Source organism: Clytia hemisphaerica, unplaced genomic scaffold, assembly GCF_902728285.1.
Source record: "Clytia hemisphaerica strain Z4C2 unplaced genomic scaffold, Clytia hemisphaerica genome assembly, whole genome shotgun sequence".
Classification (NCBI taxonomy): domain Eukaryota; kingdom Metazoa; phylum Cnidaria; class Hydrozoa; order Leptothecata; family Clytiidae; genus Clytia; species Clytia hemisphaerica.
In genome coordinates, this window is record NW_027103332.1 from 304,903 (window position 1) to 324,973 (window position 20,071).

Consider the following 20,071-nt stretch of genomic DNA (forward strand, 5'->3'; position numbering starts at 1 on the left):
CGTTATTGTTCGCACAGATACGTGGTTGATCTTAGATCACTCACACAGCTCAGCAGGGCGCTATTTGAAACTATGACACAAGTACCCTATGTGCTTCACTGTGCGAACTCACTGCGATTGACCGAGGCCGCTCCGAAGGGACGCCTCACCTGACGGAAACTTACAGCTTTACTGCTCACATTATAGTCTAATATTCAGGTTAGCTATACATCAAAACAGTTTTGTGCGAAAAATCGCTTGTGGTTTTCTCAAAGGAGCATGCGCAGAAAATGGTTAGAAAAACGTAATTTCCACATGGATTTTTAACGTTTTCCAAACTGTTTGGAGAAACACAAATTTCCAACCCAAAAAGTCTAGTTTTCCAATCGAAAGAGTTTCAATTTCACAAAAATGTAATTTCCACATGGATTTTTAACGTTTTCCAAACTGTTTGGAGAAACACAAATTTCCAACCCAAAAAGTCTAGTTTTCCAAGAAAGGGTCTCAATCTTAGAAAAAATATAATTTCCACATGTATTTTTAACGTTTTCCAAACTGTTTGGGAGAAACACAAATTTCCGACCCAAAAAGAGACCTTTTTTTTCAATTTCCAAACTGTTTGGAAAATAAAAATTTCCCACCCAAAAAGTCTTTTTTTCCAACCAGCCTTGGAAAACTGTCATTTCTACATTGGTTTTTTTCACTTGATTTTTCAAGTGCATTGGTTTATTCTACAAAACCTATGGGTAATTTACGTTTTCCAAATCACTTTAAAGTAATCGCCCAAATTTCCAACCCAAAAATATCGAATTTCCAACCTTGGAAATCGAACATTTTTTCCTGTGATAGTTTCCCATGCTAGCGTTCTCGGGTAAGTTATGGCCTGTCCATTCTTTTTGCGTTCGCACACGCGGGACATGTCTTTGAAAAACGCGTTTACTAAGTTCCTTATTCTGATTGGTGGATTTTTTGATGACGATGCGTTTTTCATTATGAGATATATCTGTCCTGCCGTAAACCGACAAATTCGGGAAATCGAACAAGAAGCTTCCTGCAGTTTTCTATTTGACTAAAATGGGAGCCGCCATTTTATTTCTTCGAGCTGTTTCAAGAATATCTCAAGAGCAATGTCCTCAAACATCACTTCAACCATCAAGTTTTACATCAAATCTAAGGGGTATCAGGTAGGGAGTCATTATTTATGATTTAGAACTTTAAATTAAAATAAATTTGATATTTTTAGCTGTAAAACGACTAACAACTAATCAAAGTTTGGTGCTCGATGTTGTTGTGTTGTAGCCTCAGTTAGATTTCTTTTGGAGCTTATTCAAATATTTTTTCTTTTCCATCAGACGAAATATAAACCTAGGGTGGATTGTCCATGTTGTACAATATAGTCACTTTTTTTTTTTTGGGAAACAACACCCAACAAGTGCACAAACAGTTCACCAGTTTATGTGCTTTCAGACAAGATGAAATGACTGAAACTATTTTTATACTAGACTGGTTTGGTAAAAAGATTCCCTTATCATTTCCCTTATTTATCCCTCACTTTTCTCAAAAAAATGTATCATCATAGAATAGACCTTGATCAATAGAGATATTTGCCTAATGTTTACAATTTGAAAATAAGCTTTCATAGTAGACAATTTGATTCCTTGTATATCCACAATAATTAATTATTAACAAGTACCGTGAGATCGGGTAACTTGCATCAGTGGAGTAACCTGGCTGGTCATTAAAATATATTAGAGCTACGAGCAGAGCTGCGTAGTTCATTTGTTTTGAAATTTTGCCACTTTGATTGGTCAGTCATTTGATGGCCATGCAAGTTTCCCTCCACTGATGCAAGTTACCCGACTTCAGGGTATATACATTCTCAGGCGATGTCAACCAACCAATTAATTGGAAGTGAGGCAAAATAATTTGTTTTTGTTTTTTGAAAATGAAACACTATATTGAAGACAATAGGTATAATCCAAGGTTTATGTAATCAAATTGATCAAGTAAAAATGTAGTACCTTCTATTAGATTCTATAATTGAATTTTAATCTTGCGATTGACTTCAATTAATTTGACAATAGAATTATTTGGTTGACATCGCCTTTTGACATCAATTACAATCAATAATAGATATAGATATAATAATTAAGGTCCAAAACATTGTGACCTAGTCTAAAACACAGTGACTATCGGTTATCAATCGATATAGATCGATTTAATGTAATCAATTAATAAACGATATCAATCATATTGATAGGTACAATCGATAATATCGATTTCAACGACAAGTTTGAAATTAACTTAGAAAAATTAACTATAGATGTAATGATAAAATAATTAATGTCCAATTGTATTGGGTTGTAATTGTGTATTGGTTGGTATTTTCAGTTTCAACAAATTTTGATTTTTTTTTGTGTTTCTTTCAGGCTTTTTTCACTGATGGCTGACCCTGGGACAAGCTAGGAAGAGATGACCGACTGATTCTATAATTGTTGAGTTGCCTTTCTTCAAACGGTAATTAGTAGGTAATATTTCTCGTACTTGCACCACTTTTTTAAAAGCATAAATAAAAAGTAGAGAAATATTATAAATTCAAATTATACTTTTTCTGACTTGAACAAGGCTATTTATAGCAAGACAGTTAAGTCAAAAACCCCTATCCAAACCTTACCTCAATTAATTTTTTTGTAGAAATTAGAAATGAGATCATTAGGTTTCTTTGTTGATTTTTTTTAGGGATGCTAAATGAATGTTGAACTACAAAACAAGATTTAATTGATTCAAACTGGGAAAAAGAAAATCATCTTACAAAAAGGTGTATATGTTTATAACTTGATATTAACTTGTAACATATGTATAGTATGTTGGCTTTACCCCCTTCACATACGTAGGCTTTTGAAATTACCCCCATCCGGGGGGTACAAGGGTTGGCGAATGAGGGGTATGTGCAGACGGGACCTCCGAAAACCAACCCTTAGAGAGACTGATTTTTGCTGAAAAGGTGACCCTTAGAGAGACTTTTTGAATTTTTTTTTTCGATTTTTGAAGAAAGTCATACCCTTAGAGAGACTTTATTACAATTTCTTCTCTGGAAATCAAAAAATTTTCTAAAAATCTTGAAAAACCTTAGAGAGACTAATTTAAAACTCTCTGATTTTTCCGACCCTTAGAGAGACTTTGAAAGGTGAAAAAACCGACCCTTACTGTCCGCACATACCCATCATCCATTTTTGCCTAAGTACCCCCCACCCTGGGTCCCCATCCCCCAGATTGAAGGCAGTTGAAGGGTTTATACATGAGCAATTGTTTAAATTAAGGGATTCTTGGAAAAAGTATATTCAACTTCAACTTCCTTTTGTGTTTGTTGATGAAAATACAGAACATCCAGCCAAACTTTCGCTGAAATTTGGTTCTATTGAAAAATGTTGATTTGTACTCTCAGACAGGTGGTCTGAAATTTTTGAATAAAACTATTGGCCAAGGGGTGTTATAAGAATGTCTCGAGTGGAAAATTATACAAAGGCTGCTTATGACCGCACCCTCCCCCTCAGAGCATATGTACTTTATATGAATGGTCCTAAATGATGTCCATGTGTTCTGTTTTCAAATAAATTTAGCCATGTCACAAGTGTTCTAGTGGAATATTAAACACTCAGTATTCTCTAATTTCAAATTTTATTTTCAGGTCTCAAAAGCTAGTGGAAGAAGTGTCTGGATAGCAATTTTCAAGGTAAGGATATTTCAATTTGAAATAATTCTATGAAATTTTTGGACTGTGGTAATTTTTGCTAATTATTTCAGGGTACACGAACTGTGACAAGGAGTTGTACATAGTAATTAGTTCTAACACCTGTTTTAAGGGGGTCTGAACCATGTGAAAATTTCTCTAAGGAAAGGAGATCCCATTGGAAAGGAATTGAAATGAATTCTTATTTTTCTGATCAGGAATGGAGACTTTTCGGTATTTGTAAACAATCTAATAGGAAATTTGCCCAATTTATGACCCATTCCCCATTTTTAGGCAATATTAGTGTGGTATGTGAGTGGTAAGCAGTCAGATTGAGAATCGGAATTTTTTAAGATTAGGGGGGTGCCAAGATGGGAAGATCCGACCTATCCACACTATGAAATTATGTATGTTATGTAAATTTTATTTCTCTTTTTCATTCTTTAGACCTTAAGGATCGGACTGATTGGATTGGATCGGACAGATTGCTCATCGTCTCGACGTCTTGTAGCGATCAGATTCGTCAACCTTTATAACATCAATCCCATGTACTATTGCCATTTGGATTTTGAATTTTTCTGAAGCACCATATTTTATTTTAATGTATCAACGTCGAACAAATTTATATGAAATAATTATTTTCAAAAGCATTATTTGAAACTCTTTTTCAGTTCCTTTTTGCATTATGATAACTGCTGTTTGGTGATATTTTCTTCAGCTAATTTCTTTTCAATTCAAAAATTTTTGGACTCTTAAAGCATCAAAGTATAGCCTGCTATGATAGCGCAATGTAGAGAATAGAATTACTTATTTTGGATTTTTAGAACCCCTTTTATAAAAGAAGATGACCTGCTTTTCTAAAACAATGTTCAAAATAAGAAAAACCCAAAAGCTCAACGCCCGACTTGCACTTAAAATCGGAACCCGAGGGGCTTATCTTCATTTGATTTTGAAAAGACGAATTTGATCTAGTATCTGTGAGGGACAGCAGAAAATTTAGGAGAGTGAGCATGGGCTTATCATCGGAATTCAAAGTGCTAAACCCAAGTTGACTTAACTTGCACTTAAAATCAGAATCTGAGGGGCTTATATCTACATTTGATATATAAAAAAAACAATTTGACCTTATACGCACCTTTCCTTGGGGGAAATGTCCAATAAGAGAGTTTTATTCGCACCTTTCCTTGGGAGAAATGTCTAATTGAGTGACAGTAGAGAGTTTAGGAGAGTGAACATGGGCTTAATCATCGGAATTCGAAGTGCTAAACCCAAGTTGACTTAACTTGCGCTTAAAATCGGAATCCGAGGGGCTTATATCTACATTTTGATAAAAAAACAAATTTGACCTTATTCGCACCTTTCCTTGGGGGAAATGTCCAATTGAGTGACAGTAGAGAGTTTAGGAGAGTGAGCATGGGCTTAATCATCGGAATTCGAAGTGCTAAACCCAAGTTGACTTAACTTGCGCTTAAAATCCGGAATCCGAGGGGCTTATATCTACATTTTGATAAAAAAACAAATTTGACCATTCGCACTTTTCATTGGGGGAAATGTCCAATTGGGTGACAGTAGAGAATTTGGGAGAGTGAACATGGGCTTAATCATCGGAATTCGAAGTGCTAAACCCAAGTTGACTTAACTTGCGCTTAAAATCGGAATCCGAGGGGCTTATATCTACATTTTGATAAAAAAAACAAATTTGACAATTCGCACCTTTCCTTGGGGGAAATGTCCAATTGGGTGACAGTAGAGAGTTTAGGAGAGTGAGCATGGGCTTAATCATCGGAATTCGAAGTGCTAAACCCAAGTTGACTTAACTTGCGCATAAAATTGGAATCCGAGGGGCTTATTATAGTTATATTTGATTTTTAAAAAACAATTTGACCTTATTCGCACTTTTCATTGCACCCCTTCTCGCAGTCCTATTGGGAACCCTTGATAAAATTGGCCAACATATCGTCCCTAGGTGGAAAATTATCCTCTGCAATTTTAGTTCCTACTGAAGATAATCAAATTAACCAATGCTTACTGCACGATATTCACTATTTTCCCCATCGCCACTGAATTTTCTGACTTTAAAACAAAAGAATCCCCATTCATAAAAAGATATTTGAATATCCATCCCCAGATCGAGTTTTAATCCGTTATTTTTATCCCCACTGGCTAAAAAATCCCACCGGGTCTGTGAGAAGGGGGTGTTTCATTGTATCTGTGACAGTTAATCAACCCTCTAAATAATTCTAATAATTATACGCTCCTTTGCTAATGGCCACCACGTAATAAGCAAATCAAACTCTCATCAATAGATAATAGAAGGATTAGTTTCATTGATACTGTTCCTTTTGATGCCAATACAGGGGCTGGGAACTTTTCCAGGGGTTTAAGCTGGAAAATCTCCTTATGTTTCCAAATTTCCACGGCTTATAGTAAAAGTTCAAATCTTCCAGGGGTTAGGCTTTCATCTAGTTTGTCCATCCTTCAATTTAAAACTAACCTATCAATTGAAGATGGAACTGATTTCCCAAAGGATTTAGTTCTATTTTCAAGGAAAATTTCTGATGCTTCTGATTTCTGACCCTTTGATAGAACTAAATAAAAAGCGTAAATTTGACGGGATTGCAACGACTATTTTATCGAAACGCGTCTCGTCACACAGCAACAACTAAAAAGGATAGGCTTCAAAAATAAATGGTAGTTTTGGAAATTGGAAGAATGTTTATCCTCTTGTGTTGTATCTTTTAACTCTATTAAGAATATAAGTAGTTATAAAATGAAAATTTATGAAATAAATATCTTATATGAATAATTTATGAATGCTACTTAATTATTATGATACATTGAAATTCAAATATTACAGCCTAATTAGTTTAAAATATAATTGCTAAAAACTACGATACAAAATACATAATGTCCTTAGTTCCCCCCTTGAGATTTTGAAATAGAATGTTCCCCTTCTCAATCCCTCCTTGAGCCAAGATTGGCATTTTTGATGAAAAAGTTATGTCTCTGAAAAAGGTACGTGTTTACAATGTTTTCCTAAAAAAAGCATAAATGCCAAATTAATGCTGTATTTTACTGACTTGAAACCTGAAAATTTTTCCCGCCTAGAGATTTTCTCAGTTGCAACTAATTTTTGCCCCCTTTCAATAAAGTTTTTGTCTCTGAGGACACCATGCGAAAAAATGTGGTCTATTAATTATACGAATGATAAAATTATGAAATAGTGGAACCATGTTTCAATAATGAAACAATCAATAACTTAATAAAATATAGTAAAATGAAGCGGATAATGATGAAACAAAAGGTTCAAATTTGAAAAAGCAGACAAATAGCATGCATTTCTTCTGGATTTTAAATAGTTAGTGAGAAAATGAATGATTTTAGAGACCATACTGCGAAATCACCGAGTAACCAAAAAAAATCTTATTTCCCACCATCTTTTCCCAGTTAAAAATAATTTTCCCATAATGAAAGAAGTAGAACCGTAACTAACTATAGAGCTATGAAAATAAATAATTATACAACTTTTCTAGGAAATATATCTTTGATCTAAACAGATCTAAAAGATAGTGAAGTTATAAAAAGAGGAAACAAGATATTTCATTACTTGCCCCATGACTTTAGGACAGCGACACAGTGTTTAACTTTATTTAAAGATAAAGAAATATCTTCGTTCTTATTAACATCGTCATTATTGGGTTCGAAACCATGATCTTTGAAGAATTTACCTTCCCACTTTTTCACCAATTTTTTCTGCTCTTCATGGATGGTAACAATTTGAGGCCTTAATCTGTTTTGGATTGTCCGACATATTTCCATAGATCTTTCATTTCTATCGGTACGGTGCTTCATTCGGTGATGATCAAAGTTTTTGATGTCGTCACACATACCGAACAAGATGTAAAGACTTTTTGAAGTACTCGATTTGAGGGTGTGTGACAGGTCGTGTTTGATGGTATTTACTGAAAGAATAAAATGATTTTTGAGAAAACATTGCAAAAATAATCGTTAACTCGATATTTTTAGCATTAAATAACTTTTAAACAGAAGTAATCTTAAGTTAACTATAGTTGTACACATCATACAATACACCTGTTTTTGCTTTTAGCCAATGAGATGTTGTTTACTCGAAATTTTGGTGACTTTTTATAGAAAGCAGCTAACCGTAAAAGGTGTATTTACCTGGACATTCTGGTCTCTCGCTCTCAACATTTGCAGCAACCTCAATGATTTCCACGCGTTCTTCTTCTTGTTCTTTCTCTCGTTCTTGTGGAGGACTTTCTTTTCTCGGCTCCTCAACTTCTGGATCATCGTCTTAGAAAATGAAATGTTATAGGTGTGAATGAGTGGTGGATATGCAGGTTTATATATAAAATGACAGAGATGACAGAGATGAGTTTCATAATTGCTACAAACAGATTTACCCTAAAGAACTAGATCTCAAAGTTGAGCACCATGGAAACCATGCATCGTTTTTAGATTTAGATATTACCGTTGAAAACAATATTTTTAGATATAAACTTTTTGATAAGAGAGATGCCTTTCCCTTCTTCATTGTAAGGATGCCACATGCCGACAGTAACATCCCATCGTGCATTTTTTATGGATCCGTCTTTTCAGAAATTTTACGGATAGCACGTAGCACACTCATGTTTGAAGATCTGACTCCTAGAGTCACTGAGCTTTTCAATCGAATGCGAAACCAGGGTGCTTCAAACGCTTTCTTGAAGAAGCAAGTTGTCAAATGTTTTTCCAGGTTTCCTGACTGTTTTATGAAGTATGGGAAAACCGTCGAAGAATTTTTACATATTTTCAAATTGTGAAATTGTTTCTTGTGTATTGTACGTGTGTTTGTTTGTTTGTTTGTTTGTTTTTTTTTTTTTTTTTTTTTTTTTTTTTTTTTTCTGTCTAAAGAATCAGCATTAGCATCGGAGGTATTCATTTCCTACTTTTCTTTGCCCTGTGCAGTTCTCCCGTCGCGGCACGCCGAACCGGGTTCTCGGCCAACTTACGATTCTATTCTTTTCAGTTTTTGTGTGATTTTTTTTCTATTTCTATGTAAGATTGTGTTTGTTGTAGTGTCTGTTTGTTGTCTGTTATTTATTTGGAAGCTGCTGGTCAGTTCCTTTTTCTACTATGTTTTCCGAAGGCGACTGAGTGTGGGCCCTTAAACACGTGGAAAGTCACTATGCCAGTCACAAGTCTGGGACTTCGGGTTTTGTTTTGTTTTTTTTATTTATTTGATGTGTTTGCTTTTGTATTTGTCCCCATTTTGTATGTATTTTGATGAACTTACGGAAGTGTGTTTATCAAAAAAGTTTTTTGCAATTCATTGTTTCTCCACTATTACTTTTCTTCTATCTTCATTTGGATTAGGTTTTTCTTTCACATACCACTATTTAAATTCCCTTAACTTTTTGCTAAATTACCCTCTGTTTCGGAATGATTAAAAAATAAAAAATACCAAAAAAATCGTAAATACACACAATTAACAAAAATATTCTTAACTTTTTTCGTTTTTATCAGTTTGAGTTATTTATATATCAATACTTTTCTTTTTCTAAAATGACAGATATTACATATCTTCACTATATATATCCATTTTATTAGAAATTTTTATTAGAGATTAATGAATCACCCCATAGTATTTAATTATGATCCTCCCCACTTTATGGTTTTAGTTATGATTATGAAAAAGAAACTAATATACCTTCGTCGATGTAGCTGCTATCCAATAGTTTCGCAGCAACGCCGTTTCTTTTACACTCTTCCCAGTCTTGCTTCAAAGGCTCGTAAAGCTAAATTAAAGAAAAATAAAACTTGAATCAGAATTTCGTACTTTGTACTCTTTTAAAAAGCAATTTATCAGATTTCTCAACTCAATATCACTTTAAGACCTCCTTCATTTTTATGACTGATTATGACCTTCATTTTCAGAGGAAAAATCACCATCTCTAAATTATAGACCCCCTAAAATTAGACACAAAAGAGTAAAGGGATTCATAATAACACTTCCGATAGAATCACACCTCTGACTGGCCAGGGAAAAAATGAGCGAAGTACCAACAAAACAGTTCTACACCCAAAAAATAAAGTTAACTTACTTCATAAAGCATTGTATCAGTAAAATCCTTCAACCGTGGACCTTCTTCGCGAAAATCATCTTCATCTTCACCATCCAAAAATTCGACATAATTGCCGTCTCTTTTCCACCAAACTCCTTCATCGTGTTTCAAAAAGTCACTGATTTGTTGCAGGAAGGCACGCCAGTCTTGACTTTCGAACTCACTTACCAAAAACTTTGCATTTGAACCACGTTCTAAATAATAATAATAACAGCTTAGCCATTCAACATAAAAATATCTTGTATTATAGCTATGTTCTAATTATCTTAAAAGAAGGCGAGATAACTTCACTGGATTATTTCAGTCTTTACTGAATAATTGAATTCTAAACTTATAGTTCAATTTACCTAGGCCTTTAGCAGCTTTGCTAATTTTGCTATCGACACCAGACTTTCTTCTACCATTTCTCTGTTGAAAATCTTTCTCTGCTTGAACTCTAAAATTACAAAATCTACAATCGAAACTTACATTTATATATGCATATGTCACTTAATATTTCTTAATAAATACAAATAACATCAAAACCACTTTCTGAAAGTTTTATATATCTCTAGGCTAAACTTTTAAAAAATCACTAAGACTTAAATTAACGTAAAACATTGATTAACTCTAAATTTCCACTGAAGAATTTATCTTTGTCTGGAATAACGTAAAAGTCTACCTTACTATACCAACATCACGAACTGATTCTACTGATCTTCCTGATGTGGCCAGCCCTATCAATCGCAGCGTTCCAAATAGTCGCTCTTCACTTTCCGTGTGGAGAGATGAAGGGGCGACAATTCTTTGAACAAAGGCAAAATGATCGATGATTGAGTGATAGTATTCACCATAAAACTTAGATAATTTTGGATATTCACCAAAGATTTGCTTACACCTCATACTATGCAAGAAAGACATTGTATAGAGCCTCAAAATTGATTTTGGAGATCGTCTCAGTGCAGGTTGGTAAACAAGCCTAGAAATCTCAACCAGCGAATAAGTTAAATCAGAAACTTCGGATGGAAATTTAGGTTTCATTTGACGGTGAACAACAATAGCAGAGAAACGGAAGTCAGCACCACGATATTGGTCCTTTGGTCCGAGAATAATAGCGACCTCCTTTTGGAACTCTTCCTTTAAATTTGTAGGGAGATGATCTGGCAAAAGATCCCATAGATTGCGTATGTGACCCTTCAAGTCGTGGAGTGGTTCACTCGGACTAATCTGAAAAGAATCATTATCATTGTGGGATAAACATGGAAAAAAATGGAACTTTATTGAGTAAATGTATAAGTAATTGATATTCATGTTCCATTTTTTTCCATTTAGAAAGTGATCAATCTTAAATAGAATACAGTAAAATACATATAATGACTTTCAAACAGAGAGAAATCTTCATAACAAATTAAACAGAATAAAATTTTGTAATTTTAGTTAATGTTAGAAAATCTTCATAACAAATTAAAAAGAATAAAATTTTGTAATATTAGTCAGTTGTAATCAGTCAATTTGTCCTGGATGAGATTCGAACTCATGTCAGGACTTGTGTCCTTGCTCTACCAAATTAAGCTACCAGGTCTTATAGCTAGCTCATGGGAGCAATTGATGTCATGTTATGTCAAGTAAAGTTAGTGTCTGGTAAAGTCAAATGTCAAACCTCATATTTTGATGTATTTGTCTCCTCTGTTGATATATTCACACAACCTTTGCATAAAGCAGGAGGACGCACCAGGCCAGCCATTTCAGTCTTTAATAGGTGTTCCAGGTAGTCCTTCAGAAGGCTTGAATCTTTTTCCAATAGATTTCGGTCCATCACTTCATTAAAAAGATCTTGAGCTTTTAAATTTGAAAGCGGATTTATCTCATTCTCCTGTCTACCTCTTCGAGTTTGTGTGAGCTGAAAGTATCAGTGAAAAATGAGAAATTTAAAAAAAAGAACTTAAATGAACAGAAAAACTTAGCTTTCACATTGGATGCATTCTTACAAATATTAACGGAAAATTCAATGGTACATACTTTCTCCCTTCTCCATTCTAGTGAAGTCAATTTGTATTTGTAGCCTTTGCCAGGATTATTAAATTCAAACTTTGGACATCCACAGTGGCAAGGATAGTTTCCACCAATACTATTCCCACTTTCAAATTGTAGCTCAGGGTGGTCTCCTACAAAAGTCAAATAATTGATTAAGGGTAATTTGATTACAAATATATCCACAAAATTTGAAGGAGATTTCCAATTTCCTCATCAATATATTTCAAGAATATCCGGTTAGTCTTGTTTTATTAGCATCTCAACTTGGAAATATGCTTAGGATCATGCTTAAATATTTCAAAATTTCAGCCTGACCAAAATGTTAGGCTTATAAATAAAAAGTGCATACCTTGGAAAAATCTCAATTTATCCTTCAACTCGATACCATCTACAACGAGAGGGTCAGCCATCTCCATGATCTCCTCTCTTCTTTTTGAAACAAAGGAATATTTTTCTTCAATGGTGTCATTGCAATGGGCCAAAATGTATATTTCAGGCTGCTCCACTTCACTTTGCACGTTCACTATTTTCTTTTTCATCTGTAGCATCTAAATAAATATTTTTTTTATGTAATAGATACAATATTTAACTTAAAATTTCTCTGAACGAGAAAAATATATCTCATATTGTACAAGTAAAAGTGTGATAACTGGGTTTCAACCTACACATTAAATGAATTATAAAATTCATAAAGAAGATTTCTAAAAAGTATATGTGTGGAAGAGTAAAAAGTTCCAAAGAAACCTATTTTGATAGTATACCTCCTGATCAGTGAAGAAAATTTTGCTGTCATACAGAACTCGTGTTGTGTAAACCATAAATCCTTTGCTAAGAAGCGATGAATGATCTCCCCAAACAATGAAGTGACGAGTATAAGAAACCATTTCACGCAGATAACCTATTGTAATAAAAATGCAACAATCCTAAATAAACCCCGTCACAAATCGTTTTTGAGATTTCAAATCATAACTAAACATAAAAATTCCAAATATAAATTCTACAAAAGGTCATCGACTTTTTTTTCAAAAAAAATTTTCATTGTAAGGTTTACCTTTAGACTTGTGCTCTTGATAAATCTTCTTTCTAATTTCAACCAGTGGAATAGCCCTCCCTTCTACCGTAAATGTTTCCACCTCGATATCTCCATTCTTCTTAATCTTGATTTTTTTGAATGTTTTTGGCTCCAATAGTTCACCTTGCAAAAACTTTCCATCTTCAACCATCTTAACCATTTCTTTCCTTAACTTTTTGTAGCAACGGGGTTGAGGAAAAGATATGTCACCTCCAGCTTAAAGAAAGAATTGTTATTATATTTAATATATCTTTTTAGAAATCATGCAGAAAAAAATTGCCTTAACATTTTTTAATCATTTTATTAGCACTATTTAGTTACACAATTTGTAAACTATGAGGGAACAAGGTGTTTTTTCCACCAAATTAACTTTTTGTTAATTATCGCAGAATTTTAATAAAAAGTATGAAAATTGGTATCAATTTTATAAAACTTGCTATCATACACAATTTCTTCTTTGCTCTTCGAGGATCTCTTGGTCTTTCAAAATTGTTCACGAATTGATCCAGATTGACTCCTTCTTGTTGCAAAAATTTCTTGCACGTGACATTTTTGGTAGTATGTGTCATTCCATACTTTTCGGCAAGTCTATTGTAGCTTATCTGTAAATAAAGAGGTTAAGGTGATACAAAGTAAAATATCAAAAGTTAAAACTAGGAAATTGCTCGCTGTTTTGCGAAGAATTTTTCTCAAATTGAAAATGAAGTTGAACAATAAAGTAAATTTGAATGAAAAGCAATTACATTATCTCCAGGTTTCATGGTGCTCACTTCAGCAAGTAATCCAGCTCGATCAAATTTCACTTTATGTGGACTTGGAGCATGTTTTTTCCGCTTCACCAGACCTTCATCTTCCTTCAATTGTCCTAAATAATTAAAGTATTATCTATTCAAGATTCTTTAGTCACAAAGGAATAAACAAGCTTTGGACTAAACTGAAAAAATCTCTTCATCGTATTTTTCAGTTTATGGTAATCTTGTTGGAAGGATTTGAAGGTACACAACATCTAACCGTCCCCTTAAAGTTTTATTGAAACCCATACTAGATTCGTTTCATGGATCTTGACCTCTCCTTACGTTAGTGGAAAAAGTAAATAAAAACTAATATTGTACAGGCCGCTGGGGTAATGTCGCCTGACTGTCTTAAATGACAGTCAGCCTGTCCCAAGCCAGGATAAAGACAGAGGGACCCAGAGAGGACTAATTACCCTTTCATTGTAACATCGTCTCTCTAAGAGGAAAAAGAATTCGGCCAATCTTTGTTGTTTGTAGTTCTGACAGGAGAAAACATTTTATTTTTTCATACTATATATATTCATACGTGCATCTGTTCTTTCCTTTGCCTCTTCTTTTGATTCATGGTAGAGACCAAGTCGTTGATCTTCGTATCGACTGCCTGCTTGACGTGTTCCATATAAAGTCAAAGTGTCACGTTCGCTAAGTTCTTCTTCAATTTGGTTTTTAATTTTTCTTTTCACCTGACGAGATTGATTTTTCTTTTCTGTTGCTGATAAACGACGTGTCACATTGGCTTCAGGGATCTTACAAAGCACTTCGGTAAACGAGTGAGGATACATTTCATTCCATTTGCTATTAACCTCTTCCAAAACATCACGACAAATTTGTTTCTCCATTGAAATTGTTGGACGATGAAACGATGGAAGATCAATGGTTAACCGCGAGATTGGTGTAACAGGCGTTGAAGGTGATTGGTTTGATGGGACAGTCATGGTGGTATTTTGAGGAGAAAATAAATGAGGTGTACTACTTGTATGGTGTAATGATGGATTTAAAATAACAAAGTTTGATGGACCAGCCATTGGAGTGGAGGGAGTTATGTTTGAATTTGATGGACCAGCCATCACAGTCGAGGGAGTAACGTTATAATTTGATGGACCAGCCATTGGAGTTAAAGGAGCAATGTTGACGATTGAATTTGATGGACCAGCCATTGGAGTTAAAGGAGCAATGTTGATGATTGAATTTGATGGACCAGCCATTGGAGTTAAAGGAGCAATGTTGACGATTGAATTTGATGGACCAGCCATTGGAGTTAAAGGAGCAATGTTAACGAATGAATTTGATGGACCAGCCATGGTAGATTGTGGTGACAGAAAATTGTTAGAGAGAGGAAAAGAAACATTTGTTTGCATATTATAAGATATATCAGATGCAGATGAAATACACGGAGTTGGCAAATTCTCTGAAGAGTTTGGTAGATTAATATGTTTACAAGAACCACAACTGAAAAGTGTATGTAAATGTTTGTAATTCTCATCAAGATTATTCCACTTCTCAAGTGTGAAGTGACTCATCACTTTTTTCTTCATTGAAGTGGAGTATTTTTTTTTTGCCAAAAATTTATGAAATCTTGCTAAATAGGTATAAAAGGTTCTCTTGTCCATGTCAATATGGCTAAATTGCTGTTTAAAATATAAATATTTTTCTTCTTTTTTAGTTGGATGAATAAATTCTTGAATATAAAATATTGAAGATCTCATATAATGACATTGAAAGATGGTTGCCATATTTTTCAATTAGTGATTTTGCCCTGGAAAAAAAGATTGGAGGAAATAAATCAGAATTCATTCTCATTAGGTTGATTATAGACTCCAACATGAAATTATCTACAATAGACCTTTTTTTAAGAGGCGACCCTGTTGAATAATTAAGGAGTCCAGCATAAAAACATAAGAACAATGATACAGTCATGCATAATTATTATATCATGCATATTGTAATAATTATGCATGGCTATATCATTGTATTTCTGCTGGAATACGTAATCATTCAACAGGGTAGCCTCTTTAAAAAAAGGTCTATTGTAGATAATTTCATGCTGGAGTCTATAATCAACCTAATCTCTACCCTTATGCCAAGGAGAATTATTTACCAGGCCCTATACCGTGAGATCGGGTAACTTGCATCAGTGGAGGCTAACATGGATAGCCCTCAAATGAATGACCTGGCTGGTTATTAAAATACAAAATTAAATCAAAACAAAAATGGTAGCGTAGAGCTATGAGCAGAGCTGCGTAGTTCATTTGTTTTGAAATTTTGCCGCTTCGATTGGTCAGTCATTTGATGGCTATGCAAGTTTCCCTCCACTGATGCAAGTTACCCGACTTCACGGTATACAGTAAGAACTCCGATTTCCATAGCATAGGAAAAATGTACGGTCAACTGCTCTAACTTGGAACGATTGGTCAAAACATCCGGGACTGTTGATATGTGGCCTGTATTTTCACTTACTGTTAAATCTCTTTGACAACAAATTTGTTTTGATAACTCCACCAAGTTTATCAATCATACTTTCTGTCATAACATGTCACCATCTTTCACTGATTATGCGCCCTTTTTAACTTTTTCGTTTTCATTCAAAATGGGAGGACGCAGATTAGAGAACGCCCGCACCCTAACCGCCTATTACCTGATGGGATTAACGAGTGTGTAATTTGATTATTTTTGGTGCTATACTGTTTAGTTTTGATGAAGCTGTTTTATAGCCTCAAAATCAAAAAGGTTTTACTGGTGGCTATTCCCATTAATCTTTCTGTCCTCACATCTCATCTCTAACTATTTTTGTCCCTGGATTTGAAGTAATTAGGTTCCAATTAGACAAAAAGGATTTATCTCAGTCAAAACAACAAACAAAGATAGCATATAGATAATAGACCAGACTTTTTTTGTTGAGTTGTTGACTTGCTTGTTACTTGATAATTAAGGTACATTACAGCATCCAAACAAATTTACAAGTACAAATCTTCCATTCATACCGATTTCATTGTTGAAATTCTAAAGATTAAAAAATATAGCCTTCAAACACTTCAAAGTAAGCAAAAGTACAAACATATCTATTTTCCACCACCACCAGAAAATTCGTGAACATTTTTTTTGAATGATACTCTTTTTAATGTTACGGCAGACGAAAATATTTCAGACGGCAAGAAAGCGCGGTTAGAGTTCTAAAAGTTACTATATTTAGAAAACATTACGTCATTTTCGCGAAAAGTCAGAAATCCGCGAAAGTAGGGCATTAGCGCCCCGATACTGGGTATAAAAACTAGTTTACGTGAAACTAGACCGAAAAACGCTCCTTCTAGTTGGTGTTACCTAATTATTTTCGATTTCTATATGCGTTTTTTTTTAGTTTGAAGTGCCGCAAAAAAATCGACTTTTACGGAAAAAATTCAATAATGACGTCATAAGCGCGAAAATAATTAGGTAACACAAATCAAGTGAAGAATCAACCTGTACTGGTCACTAATCAATCGTTGTTTTATTTGATATCTTTCGACTAATGCCCTCCAAAAATTATGGTAATTTCGTCCCATTTTTGAGACATGTCATAACTTACCCGAGTTATTCTTCTCTTCAGAAAAGCATACGATACCTATAAGGAGGGTCAATCAAGAAATAGAAAGGGTACAAACTTAAGTGCAATCATTGGTGACAAAATATCCATACAGGAAAAGCTCAAAGCCATTATGAAGCAAGCCTCTGATATAAATGTGGTGGCATCAAAAATTGGATCCCCTTAATTTCTTCAGTCACTTCAGAAAAAACAGCAAATCCTTACATCGGTCCTCGGTTTATGTATCGAAGCTAGCTCCAAAATTACTGAAACCCAAGTGGTTAAAAAACTTGCAAAACGATCACAGCAAAGAAAAAAGGAGCAAGCTACAACTTTTTCAAAAAAACTAGAATCCAAAGACTTTATTCTAAAGTGTCTCAATTCAGATGTTCTTTGGGAGACAGCGTTCATTGATGCCGAGAGCGGCAGTATCGTGGGTATTGGGGATAACTGTTCTAATAGGGAGCTGATCGAAACTGCGAATTTCATACGTGATAATTTCTATTTACCTATTGACGATTTGCCTGGAAAAAAAAAGAACATTACTGCCCGATTGCTATTGGAAAATTTTCCAATTATGTCAATAGCAGCGAAGGGGAAGATGATTCTGATTGACATCCACGAGCTAACATTAAACCCTTCATCTTTATACGAAATCTCGATGCTAGGTATCGATACACCCTCGGAGGATATCCAGGTGGATGACGATACTGTCGAAGCTAATGACGAGGATAACACCAACAATGTGTATTTTGGGCCACACAAAAAAGGGGTCGAAAACCACTTCATGAAATTTTTCCGCCATTCGTAGAATGCGCTACCAATTTCATAAAGTCGCATTCTTTCTCAGCATATTTAAGGCGCCGAGAGACTTCCTTTACCTGCAATGGGGTCACTCTAGAGGAAATTGTCCGCCATCTAGAGGAAAATGTACCAGGCTTAAAAAAACATGGGGGTATTTCAAAAGATACAGTTCATTTTTTAATGCTACCATCACGAAAAAATACATCACGTGCATCACGATACAAAGGACTTATTCAAGCGAGAGTTCCTAAAAAGTCGAATGCATATCGTAAGCTGGCAGCAAATCAACACTACCTTTTTGCCAGAGTAAAATACAGAGAGGAGTTTTGTGCTAAATTTCAAGACGATTGACAATTTTATTCGAACGACGATATGAATAAATTAAGGATGGGGCCAGCTACCGATTCTTCATTGAAGAAGATGTACCTGATTTGCCAGACCACGACTTCCCAAACCCTGGCTATTTACTATGTCCCTCTGGTTATATGCAAATTGAGCCTGGCACCCTCGAAGCAGTCGATGACCACGATGAATTCGAAACCAACGATCACATAAGCCGTGAAACGATCGTTCAAGTTGATTGTGAAAAGGTTTCGGAAGGGAGATTTATCTTTAATAAGCTTAAAAGGAAGCACTACCGACGTTTGGTTGCTGGACCTAGTCTGATAAAATTGAGAGCTTGTAAGTTCGACACCAGCTCAGGAATGACACATGCAAATGACCTCATGCCACTGTAAAATGCCCAAGTCAAGGATGGGAAAAGCATTGCATTATTAAAAGTGGACAATGGGTCTGATTGGAATTTATTATCAATGGTGAATGCAATCTATTTTTGCAGGTTGTGGAAGGTATCATACTTTTGTTTAGTTATTTTTGAAGTGAAAGGTATACTAAATGAATGATTTAAGTGCAAAATATTTTGAATTAAAATTGAATTTGAGGTTTAAATCAAGCGCTCTTTTTAAGTCAAGGCCCGAAGCAATTTATTATCTTTGAGCACCCTGTCTCACCTTGCTTTAAGCTTATAATTTTTATGACTTTCTATGTTCTTTTGAAATTGCGATACCCTAATTTATTTTAGGACTCAGGACTTGATATTTTGGTTGTCTTAAGCTACGCAGCTCGTTATTCCGCTTATAATAACATCGAGCATCTCTGGAGTCCTGTGAGCAAGAAATTAAACAGCGTCATTTTACCATCGATACTTGAGGGTGACGAACAAGAACCGCATAAGCAAACAAATCTATCAAAAGATGAAAAAAGGGCAAAAGAAGCTTTGATATTTAAAATTTTCCTTAAAATCAACGCCTCTGTTCATGATTCATTTCTATGGAGTTTTCATATATTAAAATCTATTCTATCATTCGAGACTTTCTATCATTCGAGACTTTCCATCACTTGAATAAGCAAATAAGGTTTTCATCATCAAAAAAAATTTCACTTACTTTTAAGGTATTCGACAATACCTATGCTATGGAGCATATTGTAAAGAATTATTGGTTGGGAATGACGTTCAATGACAGTACTGTACAAACGTCTTTCAAGCCTTGTATGGATAGAGAAACACCGTATGATGACTACGACACAGTTCACAAGGTAATCAAAAGTTTCTTTCATTCTTCTAGATCAAAGACTAATTAATATCTCTACTATTAATATCTAATCTAATTGAATCTAATTATTCTTAATTTTTAGATTTTGACCGGGCCAATTGGAAACCTTCGCGAGACAAAAGACGTAATGAAGGAGGTTAGATTCATGTAGAAAGGAAGTCAAATGAGGTTATCATTCGCAAATGCTCTGATCCCAGATGTGATTTTTGTGTCAAGAACCCCCCTAAACAATCGCCTGCATGGAAATATCTCGCAGAACGAGACTTTAAATGGCCCAACCCGGTACCATCAACCGATCATCCCGAACACTATATGACTTTCATGGAAATTGAACAAATTGCTACGGAAATGATGAAGACAGGTATACAAATTGAGATTTAAA

The 20,071-nt window shown here is 34.6% G+C and overlaps 1 protein-coding gene and 1 long non-coding RNA gene across 2 annotated transcripts; one reads left to right on the top strand and one right to left on the bottom strand.

Moving 5' to 3' along the window:
- The first annotated feature begins 2,717 nt into the window (after positions 1 to 2,717).
- Positions 2,718 to 4,292, top strand: LOC136815539 (uncharacterized). Its single transcript, XR_010847732.1, has 3 exons — positions 2,718 to 2,799; positions 3,668 to 3,712; positions 4,157 to 4,292. It is a non-coding gene; the product is annotated as an uncharacterized lncRNA (long non-coding RNA).
- A 6,199-nt stretch (positions 4,293 to 10,491) lies between these two features.
- LOC136815835 (uncharacterized) lies at positions 10,492 to 15,471 on the bottom strand. Its single transcript, XM_067072287.1, has 9 exons — positions 14,240 to 15,471; positions 13,663 to 13,784; positions 13,365 to 13,521; positions 12,899 to 13,135; positions 12,609 to 12,745; positions 12,197 to 12,395; positions 11,833 to 11,978; positions 11,474 to 11,713; positions 10,492 to 11,040 (listed from the first exon to the last, which is right to left on the bottom strand). Exons 1-9 carry the CDS (start codon positions 15,444 to 15,446, stop codon positions 10,492 to 10,494), a joined length of 2,994 nt encoding a protein of 997 aa, XP_066928388.1. The 5' UTR covers positions 15,447 to 15,471.
- Positions 15,472 to 20,071: the final 4,600 nt, after the last annotated feature.